The 19218-nt window shown below is 33.2% G+C and overlaps 1 protein-coding gene across 5 annotated transcripts; it reads left to right on the forward strand.

Annotated features, from left to right (window-relative positions):
- The first annotated feature begins 5519 nt into the window (after window positions 1-5519).
- On the forward strand, window positions 5520-15319 carry LOC103503315 (uncharacterized). 5 transcript variants are annotated; one of them, XM_008467461.3, is made up of 9 exons: window positions 5521-5985; window positions 6344-6502; window positions 7123-7209; window positions 7346-7450; window positions 11254-11346; window positions 11450-11593; window positions 12845-12952; window positions 14672-14710; window positions 14800-15044. In XM_008467461.3, the coding sequence occupies exons 1-8, from the start codon at window positions 5632-5634 to the stop codon at window positions 14705-14707; spliced, it is 1086 nt and encodes a 361-aa protein (XP_008465683.1). In that variant the 5' UTR covers window positions 5521-5631; the 3' UTR covers window positions 14708-14710; window positions 14800-15044. The 5 variants fall into 5 exon arrangements, with proteins under 5 accessions (XP_008465685.1, XP_008465683.1, XP_008465684.1 ...); XM_008467460.3 differs by having other exon boundaries at window positions 5522-5985; window positions 14659-14710; window positions 14800-15319; XM_008467462.3 differs by lacking the exon at window positions 14672-14710 and having other exon boundaries at window positions 14752-15319.
- Window positions 15320-19218: the final 3899 nt, after the last annotated feature.

Here is a 19218-nt window from a genome sequence, read left to right on the forward strand (position 1 = left end):
CTTTAATTAATATGAACATGAATTTTAATTAATTAGTTTTATTGCTTAATGAGTGTAATGAGAATGATTAAAATCCACAGTTCAAGAGGGTTGTTAAATAAATATCTTGATGTCATCTTTGCGTTTGGTGCAAATATAATATCTATCTATCTATCTATTTACATTAAGTTACTCATATTATAATAGCTTAGCCTTAAAGTTGATGGCTTACAACATGAGGCCAAATGTGAAAAATGAAAAATAGAATTCTAAGTTGTCATGGGGAAAAGAACACTTTTTAATTGCGTCTTGAAAATACATTAAAAAATGATACATTTTTCAACAATAAAAATTTAGATTTATTTTTTGGGTTTTTTCAAAAATTAAAAAAATTATTTAAACTCATAGAAAAAACTACGACGAGACAAAATTTATTACATTTTTTTAAAAAAAATATAAAAATATTTTATCAAAATATTATGCGAAGTCTTACAAAATGAAATTGATTGTAGATACATATATTGCTTATTGAATATTACTAACAATAGTAAATGGTTAATAATATTAATAGGCTTCTGCAGAGAGAAGCTTTTCAAATCAAAAATCAAAATTAATTAAATCTTATTTATGGTCAACTATGTCGCAAGAAAGATTAAAGGATTGGTCATGTTATCCATTGAAAAGGATGTATTAATGAACTTAGATTATCAAAATTTATTACATAATTTCAAGAAAAATAAATTTTAGATGATAATTTCTTTATAAACGCCTCTCTATCAAAGTTTTGCTAAAGCCTCATTATGCATGTTTAGCTAACTAGTTAATAACAACAGTTGATTATGGTCCTGATTAATATGGCTCGCTCAAGCAAAAGTTTTTTGATTCTTTGTATCCAATGAAAAGAAACCTAGCCAAATCCATTTCTATCCTTGGGTTGTATATCTCGGATGGAACACATGTGCAGTAGAAAAATGATCTAATTAATAACGGTCTAAATGCGTGTTTAGAATAGGAATTATGCATGCATAAACTCTAAAACAGTGAACTAAAAGAGAGAAAATACAACCTTCGATGCTCATTTTCCCTTTGATTTCTTTGTTGAATTTGATCATGAATGTTCCCTAGACTACCACAAGAATATTCTTTATTATTCTCCGACCTTAGAATGGAGTTGTGAGATCCAATGCGTAAATAATTTTTGCAGAATATATAGTAATTGAGAGAGTCATAGAGTTTATGTATTTTGTGGTTAATGTCATAAAATTTTCAAAGAAACTAACTTTTTCAAGAAGCTAATATTCCAAGAAGAACCAACAAGTTCCTAAAACACTTTATTTATAAGAAATTAACATGTAAATGATGCAAATGAAATTGAACCATAATTTAACGTATCAAACTCCATTAACATTGTATGGGCAAAGTAACAATGAAGTAACATTACATGGAAGCAATTTTAGTTATTCATAAATCTAAATTAGTGGAACTATCCTACAATTTATTGGACTTTCTCAAGAATGGTCAAAGTCATTATTTTGGTCTTTTTATACCTATGGTCAACACTTCGACATAGTCAAAATTTGACTTCTAAAATCAAATTAGTAAACTATTTTGACTTTTTTGACCATTTTTATTTAATATGACATATTAAATCTTGAGCACCCACGTAAATATTTAAATCATATTCAAATATTTTACTATATCTGTTAGTACCTCACCACTAGTATATTGAATATTTTAACGCAACATTCTCCAATCTAATTTGAACTTTTCAAATTAATCTATCATATTATTCTAAGATTTATTCCAACCTGAGCTAGTAAAAGGATCTTATAGACCTACAGATTATAAGCTCCAACAATAATCTAAGATTAACCAACTAAACTCTTTAATCTAGCTGACCAATATTTGTTAACTAACATAACTGTTCACTATAGCCCGTAGCTGCACTCTTCTCATTGTAAATATATTTATATTTAATTGATATAACCATCATCAGTAATCAATCATTCACAGATTGTTCGTAATTAGGCTGGGTCAAAAACTGTTTTACCCTCAAAATTACATCTTGTTCTTTAAGTTTTAGTTGATCCTCTAATGAACTATTAGTTTCTGGTCCAACCAGTAAACTGAATCCATCTTGGGCCAATGAGAGGGTAGGGTCCTTTCCTTAAGACTTGGAGTCAACACTTGAAGGAACAACCTCTTTACTATCCTTAGAAGCGGGTAGGGGGGAATTTCGTCTAGTACCTTATGTCTCCAGATATCTACATGGTCTTACCTTTGAAATGAGAGGTCTATTGGACTAGCGCTATTGCAGATCTACGATAATCCAAATAAATGGGATTAAGATCGACCTAGATTATCAAAATCAAAATAGTCAGTTTTAAACATTTAACGTTGTTATAATGTAAAAATGACTATTTCATGGTCTGATTTTATGAAAACACTTTGCATAGGACGCCTCCACTCACATGTCTCCACATGAAGAATTTAGGATCACATCATTTATACTAAATACAAAGTGGGTCGCATCCATAATGTTCCAAACCCAAACTATTAACTAGAACTTGATCCACTTTTATATCCTACATAAAGCTTAAGGGGCGTTTGTGGTGTGGAGTGATTTATAATAGTATGAGGATTACAATAGTCTGGGGATTATAATAGTATGCATTTAGGGTGCAAACTATTATCTTAGCTTTTGTCGACGTTGCTTCCTTTTGTAGTGGCTACTATTGGGATTTTCGCTTTGGCTTAGCCTTCTAACTTTACTCGATAAATATTTGGAGCTTAGTGAGAGAGAGAGCGTGTGATCAGGAAGAGAAGAAAGGTGAGTGAGAACAAGTATTATCATAATATTGAGATTAAAAAAAATCTAAAATCAGCCAAACATGGAGTGGGCCAAAATAGTTTATTACACTCATCTCTAATTCTAAGGCCAAACGACCTATAAGTATTCGTGCTATAGTCAATGTACCATAGTTTGTTGGAGTAAGAGTTTATAACGATCACTTATTCAATAACAATTAATCGAGCGGTACCTTAATAACAACTTTATCTATTAGTACTCGACATTCATAAATCATGAGTTTTAGAACATAAAACTCAACCTTTTTTAATTAAGTTTTTAAAAAGGCATTTAATCTCTCCTTAAATTCCTTGCAATTTAATTAAGAGCACTTTTAATTTCTCGCTTGATCAGCAACAAACCCCCTTTACCTCTGAATTTGACTATTACACCAAATAAGTAATAGATTGCTCGTAGAGACTGCTTGATACGAACATTCGCAGCGGAAAAAATGGATAAAATCCTACTCTAATTGCATTTAAACACTTAGAGATTAACATACATTAAACACAACCCTAATTACACTAAATTAGGGTTCAAAGAAACATACCTTTGAACTTCCCGAAATCTCGAAATCTTCAAGCCAGACCACCATTAGAGTTGACCCACGAATCTCCGAACTTAGAGTCGGGTTGTGGGACTCGTTAATTGAAGAAATTAGAGAGAGATGTGGGAATTTGGAGGGAATTAGGTTGAGATATGTTTAATTTTGGAAGAAAGGAAAAATAAATGTTTTGAAAATAAAAAACATCAAATAGCCAAAAGTCTTTTTCAATTTGAAAAGAGAACTATTTATAACTTAATTACATGCAAAATTAGTTGGTCAAAATCTCAACACCTAGCATTCCACTAACATTTAGTGGAATTAATCACCATTCCATTTTCTCTTAATGGGCTTGGTGTTATTACCATAAGCTTCCACATAGTCCACTAAGAGTTAATGAGATTATCCAACAAAATTTTGAATTTTTTCACTAACTTTGGTCAAGGGGAAAAATGGTCATTTGACCATTCTAGTCAAAGTCCAACTTTGACTTTTTAAGTCAAAAGTCAAACTTTGACTTTTTAAGTTAAATGTCAAACATTTTGACTTTTACCATTTTGTCTGTCTTGACTAATTTTAACTTTCTAAGCATGAATCCGCATTCATTTTCTCCAAATTCAAATCACATTTGAATATAAAGTCGGTCAAAGTTTGACTTTTCAAAGTCAAAAGTCAACATTTTGACTTTTTACAACTTTGATCATTTCCATTAATTCCGAGCTTTCAAATATGAATCTCTATTCATATTTTTAATATTTAAATCATATTTAAACATAAAGCTCTTGCTCAAAACTATAACTGACGACTATATCACTTGTAGTTGTCAGTTTCTCTCTCTTTACCTAATTCGAACAATTCGAATTATTCCAATATGTTGTTCTAAGTTAATTCCGTATAAGCTAGCAGGAGAACCTAATGGACCTATAGATCATGGGCTCCAACGATCCTAGATTAATTGGCTAAACCCTTTTAGACTAAGCTAATCAACATTCGTTAACTAACGAGTTATTCCATTAAAGTCTCGTAGTTGCACTCCCCTTACTATAGATATATTTCTATCCATCTAATATAACCATGATTAGTAAGTTAATCATTCATAGGTTGTTCGTAATCTCGGCTAGGTCAAAATACCGTTTTCCCCCCGATACTAAATCTTGTTCCTTAAGTCTCATTCATCCACTATTGAACAATTGGTTTTAGGTCCAATCTATAAACTGAATTCCTCTGGAGCCAGTGAGAGGGTGGGACATCTTGTTCAAGACTTGGATTCCATTCTTAAGGGAACAACCTATCTACTAACCCTAAAATGGGTATAAGTGAATTCCGTCTTGCACCATATGTCCCTAGCCATCCATCTGGTCTAACCCTTGAAATTGGAGGCTTATTGGGGCCAACGTCATTGAGCTGTCTTCACCTATGCAGATCTAAGAATAATACCGTTTGAATAAAAGTTCATAGTTAGCTCAGGATTAAGATTAAGTTACCTAGGTCATCATAACCGAAATAGTCAATTTTTATAGTCAACAGTGTTATAACTTAAAAGTGACTATTTCATGGTTCCAGTTTTATGCAAACTTTTTACATAGGATGCCCCCACTCCCATGTCTCTACATGAACGATTCAGGATCATTTCGTTTGTACTAACTACAGAGCGGACTACATCCATAGTGTTCCCGGAATAAAGCGCCAAGTCTTATTCATTCACTATAGACTGTTTGGGCTATATACTCGAACTTGATCCAAGTTTATGTCTCTACATAAAGTTGAAGTCTACATTAGATAGCTTTCAAACCTTAGTTTATTGGATTCAAGATTATAGTATTATATTTTCACTAATAAATCTTCAATAAACACTTTATTGAATAGAAAGTAATTTAAACTACAAATTACGAGTTTTAGAACATAAATTTCAACAGAGACGACTTGTTCCCACTTGCTAAAGCTCTAGAGAGCGGTTATAAAATTGATAGACTATGAAACTTTTTGTTATATTTATATTTTTATAAAAATATTGTTATATACTAATACTTTAAATCTAATTACTAGATTTACTAACGTTTCATCTAAAAAAATAGATCATTTGTCATTTTTGAAGATTTTTTTTTCGCAATTTTTCAAATAATTTAGCCTAAAACAAAATTACTTAGAAGAGAGGGAAAGAAGTAGGTGGAGTCAGTGAGCAGCTTTGAATGGACAAAAAAACCTATTGGACGACCTTGAAAGCTGGGAATCTTCATAGTCACCGGAAAACTACCTTCTGATGAACTGCCTCTCCCAAGTCTCTACCTATACTCGCGTCATTTTCAGAAGGACCAATCTTGTTTTTGCGGCTTCAACCTCCATTCATGGCTGCTCTAATCCCTACTGGAGCTCAACCTTTCACAATGTCGCTGTAAAGGCTACTGCTTTAGACTCCTTGTGTTCCAGATTCGGTCTACGGTGCTATTCCACTCGAAAACCCCGAAAACCCCGAAAGCCAACTTCTCCTTCACCCAAGTTGGATTCTGAACCTCCTATGGAATCAGAGATGGGCGACTTCTTTGTCGTTCGAAAAGGGGATGTTGTTGGAGTCTATAAAAGTTTTAGTGATTGTCATGCGCAAATTGGATCTTCGGTACTCATTTCTTCAGTTTTCACTAGTGATTTCTTGCTTCTTCAGCTACTGTTCTAATTGATTGATTATTTTCTTGCTTTCTCTGAGACTTGACTGCTTTGGTGCTTCTCGGCTTTCTTGTTTGAAGTTACATTAGGGTTTTATATTGGTTACATTTAATTGTTTTCGAAGCATTAGCTCAATGATCGATCAGTTCTTCTCCTTCTGCGGGCTTTTTATTGCATAAAGCTTATGTTTTTACTTGAGAAGCATAGGTTTTCTTATTTGTTAGTTTTACCCTTTCCTGCGGATTTCTTGTAATTGGTACATATCATTTAGTGGATTAAGCTCGGGTGTTATCTTTTCTTTTCTATGGCAGATATGCGATCTTCCTGTTAGTGTGTTTAAAGGACACTCATTACCAAAAGACAGTGAGGAATATCTTGCTTCCATTGGGCTTAAGAACGCTCTGTACACTATTAAAGCTGCAGATATGAGACCTGATCTTTTCGGTTCGCTCGTGCCTTGCACTTTTCATGTATGGTGTTTCATTAATTTGTTGATTGAGTTAAAAAGTTTAAGAGACCCTTTTCTGCCATGTTTATATAAGAAAATGGTAGGAAACAGATAATAGTTTGGTCTTTTATGGAACTATTTAAGGATTCAATTGGTTGGTATTTTCCCAAATAGATTATCCTAGGTTGGTCATTATAGAAGAGGGTGAATTTTACGGCTTTTGTCTTCCATTTCTTATAATTGTTAGCAAGGGATCATAGTGTTCGTGAAGAAATGGCATATTATTTGTCTCCGTAGGTCATCACTTTGAGTTTATGCTCCACTTCCTCTCTTACCATGTAACTTTCTATTTTGTAGAGATCATGGTTTATTGTCTTATAGACAGAACCATATAACTAGTCAGTTTGAACTTTAAAGCCAGACGTTGAAGGCTGTAAACTACAGCCACATGAAGCATTTTATAATTACCGGTCTTTTCCAATAGCTAAATTAGGAGGTTAGGCTTTCAATGTTGATTATACATAGATTCAGTGTTTACTAGATGTACTATCAAGAACATCTAAAATGTTTCAATTTATCCAATATCCTTCCTAGACTATCTTTGTTCACTCTAGCATGAGTTAAAATGTTTCTGTCGGCCAGGATGGAGATGCTTCTCTTACAGGTGAGACTTCTGGCCAAGATGCCATAAAGAAGAGATCAAGAGAGGCTATTGTATCAGAAAATGTTGTAAGTTTTTAACTGAAGCAAATAATGCCTCTAATTGTATACAAAGTAACTTGCTAAACTGTATTTGATATGCAACTTATGGCTTTTGTTGTCATGTTTGTTTGCATGTGGTTAATGTAGATTTTAATGTTTGCAGGGGTCGTCTGTTTTAACTCCTACATCAGTAACTCCTACATCAGAAGATCCCACGAGGAAACATATCAAGTTGGAAGATTCCATTGTGTCCCTATCCTCCAACCACGTAAGTCATTGGGTTGTGTTCGTGTGATTCGGTATTTATTGTCTTGTGTGGCTGTTAGGTATCTAACATAATATTTTCTGCAAAAGACAAGTAAGCAGCAAACATACAGCCAAATGACACCTGGAAGAATGAAAATATTTACAGTCTCACTGTTTGATTGAGAGTTCTTCAATATACAGAGATATTTATACTTCGAAAGAACGATTATGCTCCCTTTGCCTTAAGAAGACAAGATACAATCCCCTAAACTCTAGAGAGAGAGGGTTGGTTCTCACTTCTCATATATTCACTTCAATACCAAAAACATACCCTAGGCACACACTTCCCACAACTATAAGAACCCTGAGAATGCACAACCAAAGAGTTCCCTACTTAATACTGTTCCTACCCTTCATGAATAACTTGTCCTCAAGGTGAAAAAAGGAAACTGCCACATGTAGAATTCCATTGCTTCCCAAGTTGCATTAGATGGCAGTTGCCATCGCATTGTATGAGCCATTCATCCATGCTTTTTCCACATTCCATCTAATCCCTAAGCACGCCTTTCGGTTCAACTTGCCATTCATTATTCTCCAGAAATAGAGGTAATGACTGTTAAGGCTGATTGGAACCCTGTAACTTCTTTAACTGGTCTTACAAACAGAGTAAGGCGTGAATAATGGATGTTCCAATGTATCGTATGAAGTCTGCTTTTAAACTAGTTATGTATTTGATTTTTTCCTATGTTGCTGTAAGTGTATGATCATTCAAAAGATGTTAAACCAGTAAACCTTCAGAATTTTCCCATCTTCTGCCAGCTGCTTATATCAAGTTGTTAATCTTATCATGGGGTTGTTTGGGGCATTGAGTTGATATAAAATGTTTGGAGTGCATATACCTGGAGAGTTTATTTGCCTACAGAGTTCATGTTTGTGTTTACGAGTGCATCGTTGTTTTGTCTGAGTTCATATGTATATGTTTGGGGTACAGAGTTGAGTTCATATGTTAGGAGTACCTGATAAGTTTTTTAAACTCTTCACAATATGTTTTAATGATTACTATTTTTGTTTTGAAACGTTTTTTTTGCAATAATTCTACCCATTTTTGTTTGAATAAGGTATGGATTGCAATTTTTTTTCCTTTTATTTTAAAAAGTTTTTCTTTTTTTCAATTTTTGTTTTTTGGTAATGAACAACGATTAACCAACTACATTTTTTGCAAGAATATAATTAAATGAAATAGGAAACCAAAGAGAAAATAGAACTTTTGATTCCAATTTTTGTACATGAATTTCAACATATTATTCTTCTTTTTCTTTTTCTTCTTGTTGCTACTCTGTATTTTTCCGTCATTAATTTTTTTTAGTTGAATCTCCCCTCTCATGTTTCATCAATTCCACTTTCAATTCCTCCGGAGGATCATCAGAGGAAAAATGTCCATTTTCATTTTTATTTGCTAGAAAATGCTCTAGAAAACTAATAGGGCTTCGTACATGTCTGACAAAAAGGGTTAAAAGAAATAGGCCCATAGCATAGTGCACAAACTTATTTACTTTGGCAAAAATGACAAAAAAAAAAGCCCAAACCATGTGATACCCTTGTTATACACTTGATACACCACTGACACATACTTGATATGCTTGATACACACGACACACTTGATATACTACTAATATACATTTGATACATTATTGATATCTACTTTGCTATGCTTGATACACCTATGATATACATTTGATACCCTTCTAATATGCACTTGGTACACTTGATTTGCACTTAATACATACTTGATACACGTGATATACACTTAATATACACTTGGTACACATTTGATACACACATAATAAACTTGATATACACTTCATACATACTTGATCTACCAAATATTGGAATTTAAGATAAAAGATTTTGAATTTTTGTTAGATGATCGAGAAAAGTAAAATATATATTTATTGTAAAAATATAAACCACAAACACGTACTATTATAACTCAAACTAAAATAATTTACACCTCAAACACAAACTATCTGTTAGACCTCCCATCAAGTTTGTTTACAAAAGAAAGAATAAAGCACGTGTAAAATGTGGTAGGGGGAGATAAGTCGGTGAGCTGTCTAGTATAAATAGGAGTTGTTTAGGTGGGAAAGTCAGTTAGCATTTTATGTGAAGTTTAGTTGTTGCATCTTGAGAGAAAGATCAACAAAGTGTATTTCTGAATTGATAGTATCAATTCAGATTGTAAATCTATATTGAAATAAATACGAATTTCATACCAAAGATAGAGTTCTATCACTATCATAACCCAACTATAAAAACCTAACATTATTTAACTCATTCCTTGCCTTAGACGTCGCCTAAAAACTTTTTCTCGTTTTTTTTGCCCTAAGTTGATAAAGATCAACTTGTCTCCTATAATGTCACATTGATTTATTTACCCAAATGCCATTAGACATATTTACTTAATTTTCTTTAAATTAAAAACCTTTAATATTTTGTCATTTTCAACATTTATGTGTGTATCAAATGTATCAAGTATATATCGTGTGTATCAAATGTACATTGGGTGTATCATTTGGGTCGGACTTATTTTTTGACATATCTGCAAAATGGAAAAAAGTGTGTGACAAGCTTGCAAATCCCTAAATTGCCACCCACTACAATTTTCCAAACAAGTATCTATTTTATGGTTTTTTTGTTATTTGTTATTTTTGTTTTGAGCTTTTGTTTTTGTTTGTTTTTTATTAACTTTTTATTCCTCCATTCTACTACATACATATTAATCCAAATTCTTAACACTCATTTAATATGTGAATTCATTTTACATATAACTATTGCATTTAAAGTAGACAAAATACAACTATTTATATAATCAACAACCATACAATACACTTTAACAATCCTAGAATGCATGAGTTGAACTTGGACAAAAAATAGGGTTGTTAGTAGGGTTTAATTACACGTTCACAAATAATAGAGATTGAAATTGGTCAACGGAGTTGGTTGCGTGAAGGTGGTTATCGGAGTTGTTTGCTGGAGGTGTCATCAGAGATGATTGTCGAACTTGCAATTGGTCGTCAGAGTTGGTTGTATGAAGAAGTTCATCAAAGTTGTTGTGGAAGGTGGATGTTAGAGCTTGTAATTGGTTGTTGGAGTTGGTCGCACGAAGGTGGTTTGTTGGGGACCCAAAATTGGTCCTGTGAAGTTAGTGCTGGAGTTGTCATTGGAGCCCAAAATTGGTCGCTAGAAGTGGTTGTTGAAGTCCAAGGTTGGTCGTCGGAGTTGGGCATGTGAAGTGGTTGTTGGGGTTAGTTCCCAGAGTGTTGTTGGATGGCCAATGAATGAAACATTGAAAAACGAAGAAAGGAGAGTTGGGGTGAGCTGGTAAAATATACCTACTCAACTCCAACATTTAAAGTTGGTGGGCCAAACAATGAGTTCTGATATATTTTACTGACTCAACTCATACTGGTGAGCCAAACCCAAGATCGTTATAAATTGATAAGATTGTTAATTGACCATTCATATACAAAGATTTAATTGGGGTTTTGAAATATTACTTGTAATTTTAAAAGGCCAAAACGAAACTAAAAAATGGTTTGTGGTCTCCTGATGATAATTATATTTTGTACAAAAGAACCGAGGATGCAATCATGCAAGTGGAATCTCATTTTAGTTTTGTTTCTAAACCAAGTGCTAGTCATGCTTTGATTTCATGGTCCAGATTCTGAAACGATCTTTCCAAAATACAATGGAATAGAATCCCTGAGTTTAAATTTTCAACTTACTTGACAGATTCTGATTGCCATAATAATTTTCCATGTACAGGAATCTTGCTTTCTAGAATTCGATGGTGCCTCAAAAGGAAATCCTGGACAAGCCGGGGCAGGAGCTGTTCTGCGAGCTCATGATGGGAGTGTGGTATACATTCTTGATTCTTCCTTTTGGAACCCACATTAACATGTGTATTCTTATTAATGCTTCTTATTAAGGCGTATCTAATCTCTCTCCCCCCTTGGAACAGATATGTCGACTGCGTGAAGGTCTAGGTATAGCAACCAATAATGTTGCTGAATATCGAGCTATTCTTTTAGGGTTGAAGTTTGCACTTAAGAAAGGGTTCACTAGGATTCACGTCCAAGGTGACTCCAAACTTGTCTGTATGCAGGTTGGTTACAATTTTTTTACCTTGCAATTTTTTTCCCTTGTCAATTTATTTCTTGTTGTGTATCTTCACATTATAAACTTGTTAAGTAAGTCATGATATATTTAGGAAATATTCAGAGGGATGGGTTTAATGGTTAATCTTTGGAGTTAAGCAAGAATCTGGAAGCTGAAAGTGAAAACTTTTTGTTTAAAGGATATTTTTTTTTATAAAACATTGCAAAATTATTATTATATTGCAAGAATAATTTGTCTTGAAACTTGAAAGGAAATAGTTAGTCCAGACTGCATGAAATAATTTGTCATGAGATAGTCTTGTTTCTGTGTCAAAAGAGAAAAAAAAGTCCAAACTGCATGAAAGCTAATATTGTCATTTCTGACATGAGAAGCTTCCGATAGTATTGTTGGGCCTGACTTGCGACTGTCAAAGGACTATTTCATCAAGGGTTGTACTTCTCTTTTCTTCCAAGTAAGGGAAGGAGACTCAACTTCGTTTTCTCAATGTGCCTGCTCTGTGAAGGTTCCCCCCATACAACCAACCCTAACACAAGTAGGCAGGAGCGTTAGAAGAAAACATTCCAATTGACAAATGCAAAGTGAAGTCGTAGAACTTTTACTTAAAGCATTCTGATTCTAAAACTTTTGCTTGCTTTCTATTATCCCTTTTGTCAACACATGGGATGAAAGTCTACTACAGCGGAACAATTTTCTGGTTAACCGCATTGACGAAAAACCTTTCCTCTATTGAGATGTTAACAGGTCTTGTCTTCAAGTTGAAAAGTATATTGTCGATGTAGCTTCTTCCATATATGATTTCTTTTGAATATATTAGCATTGGTTTTTGTGGATGCTGATTGTGAAGATTCATTAATATAAAGTTTGAGGAGAATTTGAACCAAACTCAGTTCTTATATGGAGTTAATTATTAATGCATAGCTGTTGCAATTAAAGGATTAAAATGTATTCAGCCACTTTTTCTGGGAGATTTATATTCAAGTCCTCATTCTAAGATTATTTTCCCGAGTAGAATAGTTTTGCTGCAATACATTGTTTATGTGGTTATTTAATATTGGGGACTTCTAAAACTGGACTGAACCTGCAAGTGTTTTGTATTATCAACCTCCGTAGAATCAAAACCGTCCCTATCTGATAGAACCCTCTCTGTGCAAGCACCTGGGCCCATCTATTTTTTTTGATTTCATGGCATCTTCGTTGTCCCACTTTTCATTATGTATTTGTATATTCCATTGTACAGGTTCAAGGTTTATGGAAGGCAAAAAATGAAAATATATCTGAGTTATGTAATGAAGTTGTGAAGCTGAAGAATAAATTTCTCTCTTTCGAGGTCAATCATGTACTAAGGGTCAGTACCATTAATTCTTCTCTAATTGCGTCTTTCACAATGTTGTTTGTTTTGTTTCTGTTTATACTGTTGGGAACATTACACTTTTGGGATCAAAGTTTCGGTTTAAGTTTAGGTTACATATGGGTCCTTAAGTTTTGAAACTCAATAATTTTACCCCGGAGGTTTGCAAGTGCTCGGGTTTCTGTTAATACCAATGGAAGGCTGATGTGACACCTACTTTTATTAGAAAATTTTTTCCCCAAATTTTTATTCATTACATAAAATTTTTTTACTTATTTATTCTCTCCTCGCTTTCCTAATTCCTCCAGTTCGAACTAGCCGCCATTGGTGAGTGTCATTTTTTTCCCATCCTGTTTCGACTTCTCTCCTTTCTTTCATCTAAAATAAATTGAACGAATTCCCCTTTCATTGAAGGTTTTTCCCCTTCTAATTATTTAATTTATTTTTTTAGAAAAACAAAACTGGACAAATGGTACATCAGATCTGGCAGTTGTTGTTGACATGAGTCTCGAACGAGATCATTGATTAGAGAGAAGGGAAGGGGAAGGATAAATGATTAGAAGGGAGAAGAATTTTTCATTTGAGAAATAGTGGGCTTGGGTCATGTTGAAAGTCCAGGGGTAGTTTAGATTGATTTTACCCTAATTTTTTTATTATTTTAATTAGGCTCGTGTTGCCTATAAATTTGTTTCCTTTGTACCTTTCTTTATCATCAAAAAATAATAAGAAGCATCTATACCGTGGATTTTCTCCTTAGACTAGGGTTTCCACGTAGACCTTGTGTTCTTTCTTCGTCTCTATTTTTCGATATTTACTAATAAAAATTATAATTCTTTTGTTTAAAAAGATAGGAAAACTATTCTTTAGTTAAAGTTTAGTGTCACGTACTCAAGTCAACTTTCCATTAGTATTTAATGGAGAATTTGGCAAATAAATTTAGGGGTAAAATTGTTGAGTTTGAAAACTAAAAGACACAAATGGAATGTGCACTCAACAACCTCAGAAAGCATAAATGTACTTTTCCGTTATTGTTTCTTGTGCTCTTAAGAATTTAGTGTAGGCTGTAGGTTCCTTACTATTTGAGATCCGAAGCTGGCTAAAATAATTTTGATCCTTAATTTCATTTGTCGCACAATGACAATTCTCATTTTAAAAATTGATGGCAGAGATGTCATATGACCACTTTCACTTTTATTGATTTATTGATATGATTATTTATGGGTCGATTTCATCCATGTTTAACTTGTCTAACTCTAAACCGTAGAAATACAGGCTTATACGTCTGTCTTGTTCTAGTTCAGTTTTTTGATAAACCAGTTATCGTAAGACAAATTAGAGTTTGCACTCATTCATTGAGGGAAAAATATAAATAAATCAAAAATAAAAATGTAAGAATACAACATACAAGAAAATCGATCTGACAGAAAGGGAGCTCAACTTTGAGAATGAACTCCCAAAATAGTGAGATCGAAGCCTAAAAATACGGACTTCCCATCTTGTTTTTTAACACCTGTTTGTGTACTTTATCTTGGTGTAAATTCTCTCATTTCTTTCGTGACTATATTCTTACTACCCTTAGATCCCAATGTAATTGCTTTTGTAATCTTCATGGCTATTACAACCCTTTTGTCTTCTCTTATTTGTTGATATTCTTACTTGTGCGTTCTTTGAAATTCTGACGTTCTGTCTTTCATCCTGGAAAGCATCTAAACTCAGAAGCCGATGCTCAAGCGAACTTGGCTCTCACTTTAGCTGGTAATACTTCATTTAAATAATTTTAGCGACTTTTTTTTTAGGTTTGCCATAAGATTCACGAGTAAATGAGGTGGTCCTTTCTATTGTAGACGGCGAAATCCAGGAGTCTGAAGATTAATGGTTAAAATGCACCGCAGGATATATCTTACAGCATAGCAAAATTTTCTGAGGAGAGCATTGCCTTTGTAGGCCAATGCTTTGCATGCTACTATTCTTTACCCAAAATTGCCAAGATCTTTGGGCGTTGTTTTGGTTTTACCTACATTTCCGTGGCCCTAACTTAGCAAACTGGAATTCTAGTTGAGACAATGAATTAGTATTTATTTTCTTTTTATTATTCAATAGCATGTTTGGGAAGTTTCAAGCAAGGTGAGATTAACAAAATTGGGGCCATTTGGCATTTGGTTGAAAGTTCATTTGAGGACTAGATTTCAGGATTTGATTTTTCTTTTATAATTTTTTTAAAATGTTGGAGATGACCTTCAACCTCAAGGAAGGTCGTGTAGATGCCTTATACCTTGAGTTTACGTAAAGGAGAATGTATTGCTCTTCATCATATTATTCTGTAAACTCTTTGAAATTTATAGAAAGGAAAATCTATTGCTCTTACATCATATTATTCTGTAAATCTTTCTGTTATTTTTGCTTGAAATAATTTATGTAACAAACACATTGTTCTCAGTCAAATTTTTCTCAATTAAGAAAAGAAAAATTTTGCGTACATTTCCTTTGGCACTCTCCTTGCTATGTTGGCTTCTCATGTAGTTTCAACCGTTTTTTTTTTTTTTAATGATTCTGCAATCTATAAATAACTATTTAGGCCAAAATATTTTGGTCTCAATGTTTTGTACCTGTTTTAGTTTTAGTTTCTATATTTTTTTAATAAATCTTAAATAGTCTCTTAGTTTATTACTGCTTTTTTATAATTTGTTTTTTTGTTATACAGCAATTTTGCTAAAAAGCTTGAAAACACAACACATGCATTTCCTTGCACAAATTTTATTATTGTTTAATTATAATTGTAAAACTAATTTTCTTTATTGTATTCTAGAATTAATATTTTAATCTAAAATTTAAAATAACAAGACTTGATTGTTATCATTCCCAAGATCCGAAACTAATTTTTGTAGACATCTCTTTGAATTGAATTATTCAAGATTCAGTTCTCACAATAGTCATTGGTGCGTAAAATCTGAGTTTTGTTTCTCTTTGTTTGTTTGTATTATAAATATTATAATATATGTATTAAATAAATGTTCATTCATATTGTCAATGTTAAGTATCAAGATATGACCTGCATTTGTTGTCCAAATGTTTTAAGATAACACACAATTAGTGTCCATGTTATTCATCATACACTTGTCATTTTACTTATAAATAAATGTCTTTGGAGATAGTCGAAAGCTTCGAGTGTTTTTAAGAATATCATTTTATTAATTTTGTTATTTATCATACATATAATATATCCATATCCATATTGGGTCGTGTTCTCAATTTCTGAACACGTTATTTGGTTGAATGGATTTTGTTGTCCAACGCATGCCAAATAATAAACCGAATTACACACCAATAACTAGTCTTGGCAAGTCCAGGTCGATCACTTGGAGCACACTGATTCTCAAACAAATTAATTCTCAACCACGAGGTAACCAGGGAGGCTTGAGATGAAATTATGCCAGAGATTAAATTACGAGAAAGTAAAACTTAAGAAAATTCTATGTCAAAACAATTTAGCTTGGGTTGTTGCAATTTCTTTCTTATCCTAGAAATTCTTTCATCGAACTATCATTACTTAGCCATGTGTTATCTTCACCTAACCAATTTAATTGGAACTGCCATGTAAATTTTCCTAAGGTTCTAATTGTTCTAACCCAATAACATGCAATATCGAATTTCCTAATTAGCATTAAGTTCCCTTAGTTGGAATATCTAATTTTCATGCGTTTAATTAACATTCAATAGGTTCAATTCTAGGTTGGTTAGAATCAATGAGCATCAAATTAGATTTACATACTAACCTCCTATTGCTTCTAACCAATTCTTATTTAATTGTCACGAGTCAAAGCATTTAGTGCAAAGCGATAGTCATACATTCTCATGCGTCCAACATATAACCATATTCAATTAAATTCAGAAATCAACCAAAGATTACAATAAAACTAAGTTTAAGTTCTCATAAAATTCTTATGGACAAAGGGAGAATCTAATAAACCCAAGCTAGAAACGAGTACCTTAGCCTTTCATCCACATGTCGAATGACGAGGGGATATTGAAAATTCACAAACATGGAAGGGCATGGAAAACTGGAAGAAAACTAGTGTAAAATGACTGGAAATCGTGATAGGTTAAAGCAGGCGACAAAATGAATGTATATATAAAATGTCCAGGCACTGTGAAGCTCACCACTTGCACTCATGTATAAGTCTGTCAAACTTTGGAGCGTCGCCATGCTCAAGGACAGCGGCGCGGTGCTTGACGCTTCTTCTTAAAATAAATCTTGCGACCTTGCAGTGCTATCCGAGGTGCAATGGAGCATTGTGGCGCTGCAAGGCAGAAGCCAAATGGCTTCTTTGGCACTTTCAAACGTCTCAGCTTGCTCCGATTTGCCTTGGTAAATATCATTTATTCCGTAATGGTCCAAATTAGCTACAAAATGGCCTTAGCTCCACATTTCATCTATGAATTGCGTAATACCTATACTACAATCAAATAAGGCTATAAAATTATGAAACAATTTCAAATTAAGTGGAAACAGATAGCATATTCCATACACTATTACCACCCCCGACTTAATCTTTGATCATCTCGAGCAAGGTAAAATAAAACACCCAATCACATAGGGATAGCTTACTAGGATGTTACATGATTTTCTCATGTCTTAACAGTCAACAAGAGTAAAATATGCAATTCATATTCCAATCAAAATCTAATCAATTACTTGATGCAAAAAACTAGAATTTTAACTTCAGATCTATTCATGCATAAACGAGTCTAAAACCCTTCTACTTAAGCTCAACCCTCAATTTGATTTCTTTCTACTGTGGCGAAAATAAGATTGAAATGCAGCTTCCTAAAAATTGGTAATGTCAAGCATTCAGGCAATCCAACATCAAGCCCTTTTCCTATCACTTTTTTTTTCCTTTGTGCTTCATTTTCTTTCCTTTTTTATTTTTATGTTTATTTTGTTTTTCTTATCTCGGAATCTTGCCCTTATTGAGATTTGAAATTCAGATTTTAGACAAAACCCGTTCAAATCCCAATTCATGCTAGATTTGAGTTAACATAGAGTTGGTTTATTTTTGCACATTCGTTTCCTTTTGGACGAAAGGTGTGGAAATCGGTAGGTTTAATCTTAACACATGCATTACTAAATTGACTTTTGGAAGATCTTTTTTGGGTGACAACAAACCTATGGATCCGATAACGCTACTCTAAGCAAGAATATGACCTAGGATAGTCAAGCTAAAGACTAGTGTATGCATAAGAGATGGAAGTTTTTTTTTTTACAAATTATGCTGAAAATCATACCTATTTTTATCATATAATACTTCATTCATGCTAAAAATCTCTAAGAGTGCATTATAGGCATGTCATGAAAAACCACACAAAGCAACGAAGCAAGCAATTAAGCATATGATAGTCCTAGCTCAGATGCTCAAGGGCTCCAGCCAAAACACAGACACATCCCATCCCTAACTTAAAATCATGCATTGTCCTGAATGTATAAATAGTAAAACAGGGGACAAAATAAAAGAGAGAGAAAACTTTTCTAGAATTTGATGCATTGAGGACGGGTTTCTGGCTCACAAAAAGATGGATTCTCTTAAAATTTCCTAAAACCAAAGAATGACAGGAAAATTAGATCAATAAAAATAAAAATATAGCTAAAAGGAACCTATACTGAGAAAGTTATAAAATTCCTGGTTGCCTTTAGGTAGCGTAGATTTTTAAGGTCATTATGCTCGATCGTACTCGATTTCATCAACCATATTCTCTAGAAGAATTGGAGTCAACATTCTCCACCCTAGACTTAGGAGGTGGACTACTACTATCTTGAAAAATAGATGAAATGAAACATTCAAGATTAGTAGTAGAACCATCACTAAACATAACAAAAGTCTTGGATTTCCTTTCCTGTTTAATTTCAAAGGACCCTTTATCCATATCGATTATGGCTTCACTGTCTTAAAAAATGGGCTCCCTAATAGAATGGATAAATCAGACGAGGAGCGAAAGTATTAACATTCACCACATAAAAAATCAATAGGAAACACCATGTCATCCATCATAACGATAATGTCCTTAACTACACTTAGAGGTTTAACTAAGGATTGATCAACTAATTGCACTAAGATATTAGTAGGGTGCAGGATATGCGATTGAAACTCAGAATAGACAAGGGCAAGCATGATATTAAAAGAAGATCTTAAATTCAACATGACATGCTTAGACTTTATAAACCCTATTAAACCAGGAATAGAAATCGTACCTAGATCCTCATGCTTCAT

The sequence above is a fragment of the Cucumis melo genome, chromosome 9 (assembly GCF_025177605.1).
Source record: "Cucumis melo cultivar AY chromosome 9, USDA_Cmelo_AY_1.0, whole genome shotgun sequence".
In the NCBI taxonomy this organism is placed as follows: domain Eukaryota; kingdom Viridiplantae; phylum Streptophyta; class Magnoliopsida; order Cucurbitales; family Cucurbitaceae; genus Cucumis; species Cucumis melo.

Coding starts and splice junctions, on each gene's coding strand:
- LOC103503315 (XM_008467460.3), top strand. CDS start 5,632: ATGAACTGCCTCTCCCAAGTCTCTACCTATACTCGCGTCATTTTCAGA. Junction 12,953..14,658: donor AGGTCAATCATGTACTAAGG/GTCAGTACCATT, acceptor CATCCTGGAAAG/CATCTAAACTCAGAAGCCGA. Junction 14,711..14,799: donor CTTGGCTCTCACTTTAGCTG/GTAATACTTCAT, acceptor TTTCTATTGTAG/ACGGCGAAATCCAGGAGTCT.